The sequence below is a fragment of the Tachyglossus aculeatus genome, chromosome 18, assembly GCF_015852505.1.
Source record: "Tachyglossus aculeatus isolate mTacAcu1 chromosome 18, mTacAcu1.pri, whole genome shotgun sequence".
Taxonomy (NCBI): domain Eukaryota; kingdom Metazoa; phylum Chordata; class Mammalia; order Monotremata; family Tachyglossidae; genus Tachyglossus; species Tachyglossus aculeatus.
Window position 1 is genome coordinate 33,693,327 of NC_052083.1, and position 12,199 is coordinate 33,705,525.

The window sequence follows — 12,199 nt, forward strand, 5'->3', positions numbered from 1 at the left end:
AAGGAAAGAAGGGAGGTGAGGTAGAAGGGGGCAAGGTGATGGACAGCCGTGAAGCCAAGAGTGAGGAGTTTTTGCCTGATGCGTAGGTTGACTGGTAGCCACTGGAGATTTTTGAGGAGGGGAGTAACACACCCAGAGCGTTTCTGCACAAAGATGATCCGGGCAGCAGTGTGAAGTATAGATTGAAGTGGGGAGAGACAGGAGGATGGGAGATCAGAGAGGAGGCTGATGCAGTAATCCAGTTGGGATAGGATGAAAGATTGAACCAGCAGGGTAGCGGTTTGGATGGAGAGGAAAGGGCAGATCTTGGCGATTTTGCGGAGGTGAGACCGGCAGTTTTTGGTGACGGATTGGATGTGAGGGGTGAATGAGAGAGCGGAGTCGAGGACGACACCAAGGTTGCGGGCTTGTGAGACTGGAAGGATGGTAGTGCCATCAACAGTGATGGGAAAGTCAGGGAGAGGGCAGGGTTTGGGAGGGAAGATAAGGAGTTCAGTCTTGGACATATTGAGTTTTAGATGGCGGGCAAACATCCAGATGGAGATGTCTTGAAGGCAGAAGGAGACACGAGCCTGATGGGAGGGAGAGAGAGCAGGGGCAGAGATGTAGATTTGGGTGTCATCAGCGTAGAGATGATAGTTGAAGCCGTGGGAGCGAATGAGTTCACCAAGGGAGTGAGTGTAGCTAGAGAACAGAAGGGGACCAAGAACTGACCCTTGAGGAACCCCTACAGCAAGGGGATGGGAGGGGGAGGAGGGGCCCGCAAAAGAGACTGAGCATGAATGGCCGGAGAGATAAGAGGAGAACCAGGAGAGGACAGAGTCTGTGAAGCCAAGGTTGGATAGCGTGTTGAGGAGAAGGGGGTTTGTGTATGTCCTGTACATACAGTGTTCTGTATGTCCTCTGGACAGTGTCAGCAAGGGAATTTCAGGACTATTAAGGATCACTTGTTGGGGTGAAGATTGGGATGATTATAAACAGAATCAACCACTTCCCCCTTTGGGATTTCTCTCTAACCAGATGGCATTTTGAAGAAATTATAGTTCCGCCACTTATCCGTTGTGTGAACTCAGGCAAGTCACTCAACTTCTCTGTGCCTCATCTGTAAAATGGGGAATAAATGCGATTGAATGATTAAGACTGTGAGCCCCATGTGGGACATGGGCTATGTTCAACCTAATTATCTTGTATCCACCCCAGTGCTTAGTATAGTGCCTGGCACATAGTAAGTGCTGAACAAATACCATTAAAAGAAGAAAACTGGCTAGAAGAATTTGATCTTCATCACTGGCTTGCTGTCACCCTGGAATGGGGAAGGAGGAGATCAGGTTATCTTGAGTGTGTATATTGATAACCTGGATGAAAGAATCAGGAACATACTCATCTAGGATTGCCAAATCTGGAAGGCAGGAGGAGAATTCCATGTGATTTAGGAGAAATAGGTGAGATTTAGGAAGTTCAAATACAAGGGAGGCACTGTGGCCTAATAGAAAGAGCACAGGACTGCCACGGCCCACTCTGAGACCATGGGCAAATCACTTAACCTCTCTTGGCTTCAGTTTCCTCATCTGATAAATGGGGATGAGATGTAGGCTGTTCCTATCTCCTCGATTGTGTGGCGTTGTGGACAGGGGCTATATCTGCTCATCCTGTATGCACCATGGTTCTGAGCACAGTGCTGAGCACATAGTAAGCATTTAGCAACAAATAGAATAATAATTGTTATTATTATCATGTGCGTACTGTATGCCAACCTCTGTACAGAGCAGTGAGGTAGGTACAGGATTATGAGGTCTAACCCAGTCCCTGTACCACACAGGGCTCACAGTCTAAATGGGAGGGAGACCAGATGACAGATGAGGAACTGTGGCACAGAGAAGTTAAGTGACTCTTCCCAGGTCACACAGCAGGCAAATGGCAGAACCAGGATTAGAACTCAGCTTCTCTGACTCCCAGGGGTATGCTCTTTCCACTAGGATTCGCTGCTTCTCTCATAATTATCATTATTAAAGGAGACAAGTGCCCTCAGTGACAAAATACAAATACTGAATGGGGAAAGACTAAGTGCAGGTTCAGTGAAAGATGATCTAGAGGTCATAGTGATTATAAACTGACTATATCTGTTGGGGTTTTTTGGCTTTTGTTTTTTTAGCATTCATTCATTCAATCGTATATATTGAGCGCTTACTTTGTGCAGAGCAATGTTCTAAGCGCTTGGGAAGTACAAGTCAGCAACAATCAGCACAGGAGCACACTGCATGGGTTGGAGAACCAGCTTATTGTCACCACACTTTTTAAAAAAAGGACATGGATGTCCTAGTGGCTACAGCCAGAAGATGAAGCTCCCTGCGAGCTCACTGTAGCGTCCACCTGCTTCTCCGTGGACAAAACTGCACCACCACGTCGTTAAGTAGCAGCTTTTGTAGACATCTGACCCTTTTTTTTGTGAGATATTATTGTATTATAAGCAAATCATAAAGAACCACATGACAGCATATTCTCCCTCTCCTCTTCCTCCCTGTGGGGCAAAAAAAGCCAACACATTTATTTTCAAGAAATAAACTTCCTAGTTAATCCTCTCTGTCTGGTGGGGTTTCCCCCACAGCTTTCCGTCCCTGCCAGACCCTGATAAATCATCCCATTCTCGTTCCAGAAATCCTTCCTCTGGGAAGAGATGCCATCCTGACATATTGTTGTCCCCGAGCATCAATAGCTGGGACATGTGCAAAGGTCATGCCACCCAACATTAGCACTGCAGAGCACAGTAGTGGAGATACATCCATCAGGCCATTCCCTAGGCCTGGGCGAACATAGCTGAGTTGGCCGGGGGTTCGGGGGGAGTCCAGGGTTTGTCCATTCTGCTGCCTGGCTCACATCGCCTTCGGAAGCAGAACCAAACCGGGCCGCTCCTTGCCCAGAGGGAGACACACTAGCAGAAACAAGTTCTGTTGCAGCCCGAGAAAATCAGAAACAACCCAGGACCCTGAGGGTCTTGCAGATTTTTTTACCCTCGCTTTGCTCACCACCCCCCACCATGCACTCAAAAATGCCGAACAGCCCCCAGAAGGCCCCAATCTCTTAATTTCAAAAAAGAGGCAAGGAAGAGAGACTTAAAATTTTACGAGACAAAGACAAGGAAACCCAAGCGAGAAAACAGACTCTCCCACTAAACTCCATTTGCTTTTTACAGAGCTCGATTTGTCCTGTGGGTTGGCTGCTTTTAGGTAATGCGAAGTGACATGTTGAGCAAAATCCAATCCTTGCGATGCAGTTGCAAACCAGCACAGTGAGGCTAGCCCCAGCCGGGAAACATCATCTTGAAAATTGTTTCTCAGTTTGCCAAAACATGAAGGATTGGGAGGGGAGAGAGCCCTGGAGTCTCAGGCCTCTCTTACATCCTTCCGTCACAAAAGCTGAAGGGAAAAGAGTCATTACCTCTGACCTGCTTCTAATGTAAATGTCAAATACCATACTGCTCAGGCATCTCATTGATTTCAGTGTTCATTTTCAAGATGGTTGTGGAAAGCCCCAAATCGGCCCCATTTAGCCATAACTTGTACACTCTCCATCTGACATTTGAGAGTTGCCACAGAAAGGGCTGAGACCATTTTGGGTCATTGGGAGGCAGAGCTTTGGAGCTGAATGTTCAAGACCCGGCATATGTTTTTAGTTTCTGCCTGCTGCCTGGTTGTCCAGGAAAACATCACAAATTTGGACCCCACTAAAATTGGAATTAATGACCATTTGGATTGTCCATGCAAGACAGTACTTAATTTTTTTTTTTAAAGGAAGCCAGAGAAAATGGCTGCCAAGGGAAAAGAGAGCAGGCAGAGGCAGGGAGAGAACTGCAGAGCAAAGCAAAGAGGAAATAAGTGGGAGACAGAGAAACCAAGTCCAAACAAGGCATCTGTTTGGATACTTGAGGGTTCTCCCACCTGGAACTGGCCTACACCCCCTGGCCGAGGAGTATTTGTGGAGGAGAGAAACAGAGAAAGCTGAAGATTTTGACAGAAGGCAGAAGCCTTCCCCTTCTCCCTCTGCCTGAATCCCCTTCACTAAGATTTTTTTCCACCTCCGCACCAGAGTTGGGAGAGGAATAAGCAGCCCCCCCACCCCTCCAGCCTTCTTCTCCACTTCCCCTCCAACTGTCTGATCTTCTTTTCTTCCCAGAATGATAGCTGAGGGTGAATCTCAGTCTGACAGGCCATCTGGATGTGGCTTTGTATGACCCACACCTTCAGTGTGAGAAGGATGTGCAGCAGTGAAATTGCATTTTAAAAAAAAAACACTGGTGCCATTCAGACTTCTTAACATTTTGGTATTCCCCTAGGGGTTGCTTGGGATGGTCTCTATATAGAGGCCCAGGGTGGGGGTGAAATTGGGGCTAGGGAAGGGAGGGGAAGATCCCACACTGCTGTGGTGTTCATGCTAGTAGGAAATCCTGGCTGCCATGGCTGTCTTTATTGCAGCCCAGGAGCTGTTCGGCTGCTACTGGGAGTTTGTGGATCTGTATTCGCCTTGGGTATCTGATGTAATGGTAATGATAGTATTAAGTGCATACTGGTTTTTATGGTATTTGTTAAGTGTTTATTAGGTGGCAGGCGCTGTACAAAGCACTTGGGTAGATACAAGGCAACCATGTTGGAGACAATCCCTGTCCTACTACATAGGGCTCACAGTCTTAATCCCCATTTGGCAGATGAGGGAACTGAGGTACAGAAAAGTTAAGTGACCTGCCTAAGGTCACAAAGCAGACAGGTGGAAGAGCTGGGATTAGACCCTGGTTCTTTGACTCCCATGCTTGTGCTCTTTCCACTCCATCCCGGTGCTTCTCAGTATGTGTGCTAAGCACTAGGAGAGATGCAGAATTATCAAATCAGACCTAGTTTCTGGCCCTCACAGAGTTCAAAGAGGTAGGCATCTTATTGCCAATTTAAAGAGGAGAGAGAACTGAGGCTGGATAAGAAGAGGAGGATGGAGATGGAGAACCCCAAAGGATATCAATCTGGAAAAGAGCTGAGACCTCCAGTTCAGATGATAGTAACAAGCAGTAAGGCGCCTATAGGATGTTTCAAATGCTTATTGTGCATATAATCAGGGCTGGCGCTGCCTGGATGATAGAAAATTTTAGCATCCTTGTATGTTGCCGTAGCTTCACTTTTCCACCGTTTCCGTTTGTAGCACTCATTTGAGAGGTGGCTGCATTCTTCACTGCGATCTTAAAAAAAGATTTCTTCCATGGTCTCTATGAGTTTTCATAGTGTTTGGGACATTTTATAAAAAAGACGCATAATTATCCCAAACACTTAGGGTATGGACTACTCTTTATGGCCTGTCTTTCTCAAATAAAGTTAGAGTAGAGAATTGCTTGTGCGTATTTGCTTGAGTTATTTGTCTACCGTGCATAATCCCATCAACTACTGGATGCAGTGGAGATTGTAGCTTCCCAGGGGAAAGAGTTACCTGATGTATCCATCTCTGCTGTATCTTGAATAAAGACCATGATTGGCAGTTGATGTATAATGGTCCCAATAACCTTTTCTCTCTCCAGCCAGCCATGTTCCTTGTTCAGTTATAACTGCGATTCCTCAAGCTTGAGCCGCTGTAAGGTTTGAACACCTGACAGTTCAAAAATCCAAACCAGTAGGATTTTAGCAGCCAGAAGGAAACCGTAACTCCTATAGATAAAATTCCTCTCTGGATGGAGCGCTAATCAAGGTGACTCTTTATAGAGAAGATAACTGGGAATCTCAAAGTACAGTCCTGCTTCCTAGGGGCTTGGAGGAGAATAAACCGTATCTCTAATGGCCCCTGAATATGGATCACTACAGCGTGGCCTAATGGATTGAGCACATACCTGCGAGTCAGGAGGCCATGGGTTCTGATCCCTGCTCTGCCACTTGTCTGCACTGTGACCTTGGGCAAGTCACTTCACTTCTTTGTGCCTCAGTTGCCTCGTCTGCAAAATGGGGATTGAGACTGTGAGCCGCATGGAACAGGGAGTGTGTCCAACCTGATTACCTTGTATCTACCCCAGTTCTTAGAACAGAGCTTGGTACGTAGCAAGCACTTAAATACCATAATAACTACTATTGTTCTGTTTGGGGACCGGATCATCGGACCTAGCCTTTCTGTCTCTTCCCCATATTTTGCTCTCCATGCTCCCTTTTTGAATGATACAGTACCGGGTACCTGGAACCAGCTCTTCAAACAAACTTAACAGAGTTTTCAGGTGACCGAATATCAAAATGCCTGAAGCCTGAACGGACGGTGTTTGCCTCGCTGACTAGCTGTGTCGCTGTGTTTGATTTTTCAGTACCTGCAATGATAACATCCTATCCAAATACTACGCTGGCAACCCAGGGTCAGAAGAAGGAGATGAGTTGCATGGCTCATGGTGAGAAACCCATTATAGTGCGCTGGGAGAAAGAGGACAGAATCATTAATCCTGAAATGGCCCGCTATCTTGTGTCCACCAAGGAGGCGGGAGAGGAAGTGATCTCAACTCTGCAGGTACAGTTAAAAGGCAGAGAGACAAAGCAAAACGCATTCTGACTGTGTTAGTGGTAGAAAGCTGCTGTCACCGAAGGAGAGCGTTTCCTTCATCACCGCAGTTGGGAGGACAGTGGGGGCAGGAGGTGTAGAGAGATTCATCTGGAGGTTTATTGATAAAGCATCACTTCTCATTCGCATCAAACTGAGGGGTCGCTGCCCAGTAAAAATTGGGTGAGCGGATTAGGGAACTGTTAATGAGGACGATTATGGACAAGACAGGAAAGCCACCTCAGGAACAGAGTCATTCAGTAACCCTGAAGGAGGAAGATAGTGCCCTGTTGGGAAGTGTTGTCCCCGGGGAGTGAAACATTCTCTGTTCAGAGTAGGGCCTACGTAAGTGTGATTCAGGGAACCACTATCAGCAGTGTGGAAAGTAAAAAGTCATTATGTGCTTAGATAAAATCCATCCGCTTACAGGCCAAGGATCTGACCGCTTTAAAGTACTTTTCCCCTGCCTCCCTTTTTGGTTCTTTCAAAGGCTGGAGGAAGAATTGTTTTCATTCCCATGAAAATTGGTGCTCCAGCAGCCTGTCTGTGTCAAATGTTTGTATTGATACCACCCCCTCCACCCCCCAGTTCCATTCCTGCGAGTCTTCCAAAACCAAATTTGAATGAGGTTCCCGGGGATCGAGCCTCAGGTATAACACTGATGCATCCATTTCCTTACAGTTTAGTGACTTTGATCACTCAAGCCACAGGATAGGAAATAAAAAATCTAGGATACATAACCCCAGGTGCTATCTTGTTCTGCTCCAGCTCTGCCTCCTGACCTATTGTCTCTATGAAATGCAATTCTCATTTGAGCGGGAGACTGTGATAATGTTCATTCAGACCATATGACATTGAAGCGCTTGTGCAGTATATTAAGTTTTGATCAACTCTTTCGTCCACACTTGAGGTAAAATTCTCTTTAAAGTATCAATGCATGCTGCTAAGTAAAGATGCACTTTTCACTTCTAAATATATAGATTTTGCCAACTGTGAGAGAAGATTCTGGCTTCTTTTCCTGCCATGCTATCAATTCCTACGGGGAGGATCGTGGAATAATTCAGCTCACTGTGCAAGGTAGGAAGAGGACAACGTAAGGAAAAAAACCCAGGTATTTTAGTACAGTAAGCGTGTGCCCATGCTCAGAAATCTGTTTGGATTCTCTTTTTTTCTGAAAACACTTCCTAATTCTCAGAGCAAGTTTAAGCAATGAGACGCCAGTGGCCTTGCAGTATTTTGCAGTCCTGCAGAGTCAGTCGGAATCAAAATAAAAGTGTACGATCCATAGCACGTAAGAACAAAATCGGATGCTGGCAATTTTCAGACTAATGAATGCCCCATGCCCCTTATGTCAGAATTGGCAATCTGTTGGTGTTCTATACTGCAAAGTACCTGCACAAGGAAAGGACAATGACCCCAGTTTTCAGCATCAGCGGGAGTGATCTAGATGGAACTGCAGTGTAGTCACAGGCTGATCCAGGGAAAGTTGGAGAACTGTGGCGCCTTCTTAAAGTAGCATTCTTCCTCCCCATAAGGAACCGGAGGGTCCCGGTGCTGCCAGATGAAGGTGACAACCTCAGGTGTGATCCATGCTCGCTCTGCACCACTTGAATGACACATTCATATTTTGGCCTAAACCCAAGTTTCTTCTGCTTATACCCAGAGCCCCCAGATCCTCCTGAAATTGAAATCAAAGACGTGAAAGCACGGACCATTACTCTCAGGTGGACCATGGGATTTGATGGAAATAGTCCAATCACAGGCTACGATATTGAATGCAAGAATAAATCAGGTAAGACTTTTAAGTTCTCAGGCTGTAGCCCATTCACTGCATTTTCCTTCCATCCTTCCCTGCTAAGTCTTTCCTTCCCTCCTTTTATTCCTGTCTACCTGCCTGTCTGTCTTTCTTCCTGCCTGCCTTCTTGGCTGTCTTGGCTCTCTGTCTGTCCTCTTACCTGCCTGTCTGCTCTCCAGCCCTTCTCCATCTGCCTCCCTTCCTTTGTACTTGCCTTTCTTCCTACTGCCTGTCTTCCAGTCTTTCTGTCAGTCTGCCTGTCTTTGGCCATTTTCTTTACAAGGCATTAACACCAAACGATGGTGCCTCTCCAGTCTCCCTAACCTCCCCGTCCGTAGACTTGGGTTTTGGCCTTTCGTCAGTTTACTGCTGTTGGAGTCTGTTGAGGGAGCATTTTGGGTTTGCAGCCCCATTTCCCTGTACAGCTGGGATCTGGCACTCTGGGTCTGGGAGACAGAACACAGGGCCACCGTCAGAACCTTTCCCCACCGCCTGCTCCTTTTCCCTTCCCACCTATCCTGGTGGGGTACGTGCCCCAGAAAGGAACCCGTTATCTGAGGCAGCAAGCCCCCCAATATGCTCCTCTCATCTATTTTGGGTTATATGTTGCTGCACCAGAACAGGAGGCAAGGGACTGAGAATGTTACCTGCCGAGCGGCTGAGCTGCCGCTGCGGTAACCCCCTTGAAATGCTACAAGAGATGGGCTATTGACAATTATCCGCAGCAGCCAGGGGACCCAAAGAGATTTCTGGCGGGACAGTGGCACCTGGTTAAATCAACAGGCAGCTCCTCCTCCACACCAAGCCGAGCCCTCTGTCAGCAGTGCTACAGGTGTGCTCACCATCTTAAAGTAAAAGTGCCCGTGGCAGCTTAAGCTGCTCGGCCCTCTGCGTATATGGATAGGAAATCACTCAAAGAACCTACCTGAGGTCTGTGTTTATAGCACCGCTGGATGAAAGGTGCCTAGGATTTGAATGTGATGGTGGTCCATTTCCACTTGCAATAAGAAGGATTAGGTTTAGACTACAGCTCTTAGTGTACAGGAAGAGCTTCCCTGTTGGAAGGACTGATGAGTGTGTTAAATGGAAACTTTGTAGGATCTCTCCTCCCTGGAAACCCTCCTAGCTCTGACAGCCGGTGTCCTTTCCCAAGGTTTCCCAGCTTCCCCATCACTGAACACTGCATCCCTCCCATCAACCGGGACATCTCATGTGTACAGCCAGGAACACCTCTGTGCACAACGACGCACACGGGGAGCTAGCGGATGGAGTGTATTGAGACCCCTCCCCACCTCCACCCACCATATTTGTGCTGACGTGAACCTGCAGCAATCTGGAAACTTAATAAGTGAGCCAGTCATGTTAATTAGCCAGCCCAGGGCTGGATTTTTCAAATGCTCAATCTTTGAAGCAAGCTCCCTCCCCGAGTACAGTAGCTGTTGCCAGTTTATCCAAGCGAGCAAGTGATTTGCCGGTGTAGGAAGAAGAGTTTGTCCATATGCCGGAAGTATTTTCTTCTGTAGCGTGAGACCTGCGCTGTGAGTCAATCTTCTCTGTGGCACGACTGTAGGTAGCTGCCTCTCCCCTCCCTCAGATTGATGTGAACCATCCAGTTTAGGGCTTCCAGGGGTCATGACCTTCACAGAGTCTGGGGGGCCCAAGCTGGAGGGTTCCTGCAAATGCCCTTGAGTTGCACTGTGAGTTCTGGAAAGCCCTTAAGCAATAAATTTACAATCTAAAGGCAACAGGGTATCAAACTATATACATAAGTGCTATAGAGGTAAGTATCCAAGTGCTTCGGAAAGGAGGACTCAAGTGCACAGGTGACACTGTAGGGAATGAAAATAGGATAGGGAGATAAGAGCTTAGTCAGGGAAGGCTTCCTGGAGGAGGTGTGATTTTAGTAAGGCTTCGAAGAGGGGGTGATCAGTGGTTCATAGTCACTGTGAATCTGGCTTGGTTTTGCGGTTTCCCCAGAACAGCACGTGGCAGAGCGGAGATGCTTACCAGAATCCCTCGAGAGTTGGGGGGTGGTCACCCTTGAGAAATGTTGTCCGCGGGGGTAGACTCTAATCACTGCCACAAGGCCACTCAATTCTCTCCCTTTAATCTCTTCCAGAACTCCCCAAACAGTTGGAAAAAAAAATCTTTTCACAGCCAATCTGCTGATAATTTCCCAGCCCTTCTGGCTGTTGGACATTTTCACCCACCAATATAACCAGCGCACGACCTCAGATGAATTTATAGATGCCATCACTGCCCTCTCCAAACAGAGCTAGGGATTTGTCCCTGCTCTCTGAATCCTTAGCATAAGTCGCCAGCATAATAAATCAATTAATCAATCGTATTTATTGAGCGCTTACTGTGTGCAGAGCACTGTACTAAGCGCTTGGGAAGTACAAGTTGGCAACACATAGAGACAGTCCCTACCCAACAGTGGGCTCACAGTCTAAAAGGGGCTCACAGTCTAATAAATGCACTCTGTGAACAACCACAACACAGAGGAAAGTGAAAGGAGCTCAAGGAGTGGCAGCAATTTAACTTCTTGTAGACTCCATGGTAATGATGATGATGAAAATAATAGTGTGATTTGTTACATGCCTACTGTGTGCCAAGCACAGTACCAAGTGCTGGGGTAGATGCAACGGTCTCTGCCCCACTTGGAGCTCATGGTCTAAGTAGGAGGGAGCACAGGAATTTAATTCCCATGTTACAGATGAGGAGACTCAGAAGGAGCTCAGGAATTGAATTCCCACTTTACAGATGAGGAAACTGAGAGGGAGCACAGGAATTGAATTCCCACTTTACAGATGAGGAAACTGAGGCACAGAAAAGTTAAGCATCTTGCGTGATATCGCTGCAGGGCCTATGGCAAGGAGATAATGCGGGGAGAAACCTGTAGTATCTTGTAGAATAAGAGCAGATATCCTCACAAAGGAGGAAACATCAAGATGATTTCCAGTCACAAATTCCTTTATTTAGCTTGGCCTGATTGGGACCTGTGCAGCTGTAGAGTGAGAAATGAGCAACCACCGTATCCTGTCAGTTTTAGTATTGTGCAACAAAGAAGCTTTGTAAATAATGGATGATAAATTTGAATACTCCCAGGTTTTATTTTGAGGAGGAATGGATTCAGTCTTTCCCTGACGAGTCCCTCGCCTCCCTGCCCTACCCGCCCTCCCTTCTGTGTTGTCTATGCACTTGTGTCCATACCCTGTAAGCACTTCTATAGTCACCATACCCCCACTAGCTCAGCACTAACGCACAGATCCTTATACTCTGGTGCTTCCTCTCTCTTCTCCACTAAACTAAACTGCCTTCATGGGCAGGGAGCATGTCTGCCAACTCTATTGGGTCGTGCTCTCCCAAGCACTTAGTTCAGTATTCTGCAATCAAGTCAGCCGCTTTTTGAGTGCTTACTGGGTGCAGAAAACTGTCCTAAGCACTTGGGAAAGTACAGTACAACAGAGTTGGTAGAAACATTCCCTGTCCTCAATAAGCTTACAGTCTAGAGTAAGTGCTCCATAGATAAAATTGATTGATGTCATCTTTAAGCGCTTAACACATACCATCATTATTATTATTTTCATTTCAGGGGGGAATCTAAGGAGGACTTTTAGGGAAGAAGGGTAAGCTGAGGAATGGCAGGCAGCCTTTAAAGAGATTTGATTTATTCTTAGTTCTCTCCAACTTTGCTCACAAGCCCCCAGATAATAATAATAATGACGGTATTTGTTAAGTGCTTACTATGTGCGAAGCACGGTTCTAAGTGCTGGGGGGGATACAAGGTGATCAGGTTGTCCCCCGTGGGGCTCACAGTCTTCAACCCCATTTTACAGATGAGGTAAGTGAGGCCCAGAG

The 12,199-nt window shown here is 46.8% G+C and overlaps 1 protein-coding gene across 1 annotated transcript in view; it reads left to right on the forward strand.

The window, feature by feature from the left end:
* Nucleotides 1–12,199, forward strand: part of DSCAM (DS cell adhesion molecule) — a 562,874-nt gene that overhangs the window by 446,215 nt on the left and 104,460 nt on the right. Inside the window, exons 12-14 of the mRNA XM_038760387.1 lie at nucleotides 6,317–6,513; nucleotides 7,524–7,620; nucleotides 8,207–8,335. Of these exons, the coding sequence (XP_038616315.1) occupies nucleotides 6,317–6,513; nucleotides 7,524–7,620; nucleotides 8,207–8,335 (423 nt within the window). The remainder of the gene's footprint in view (nucleotides 1–6,316; nucleotides 6,514–7,523; nucleotides 7,621–8,206; nucleotides 8,336–12,199) is intronic.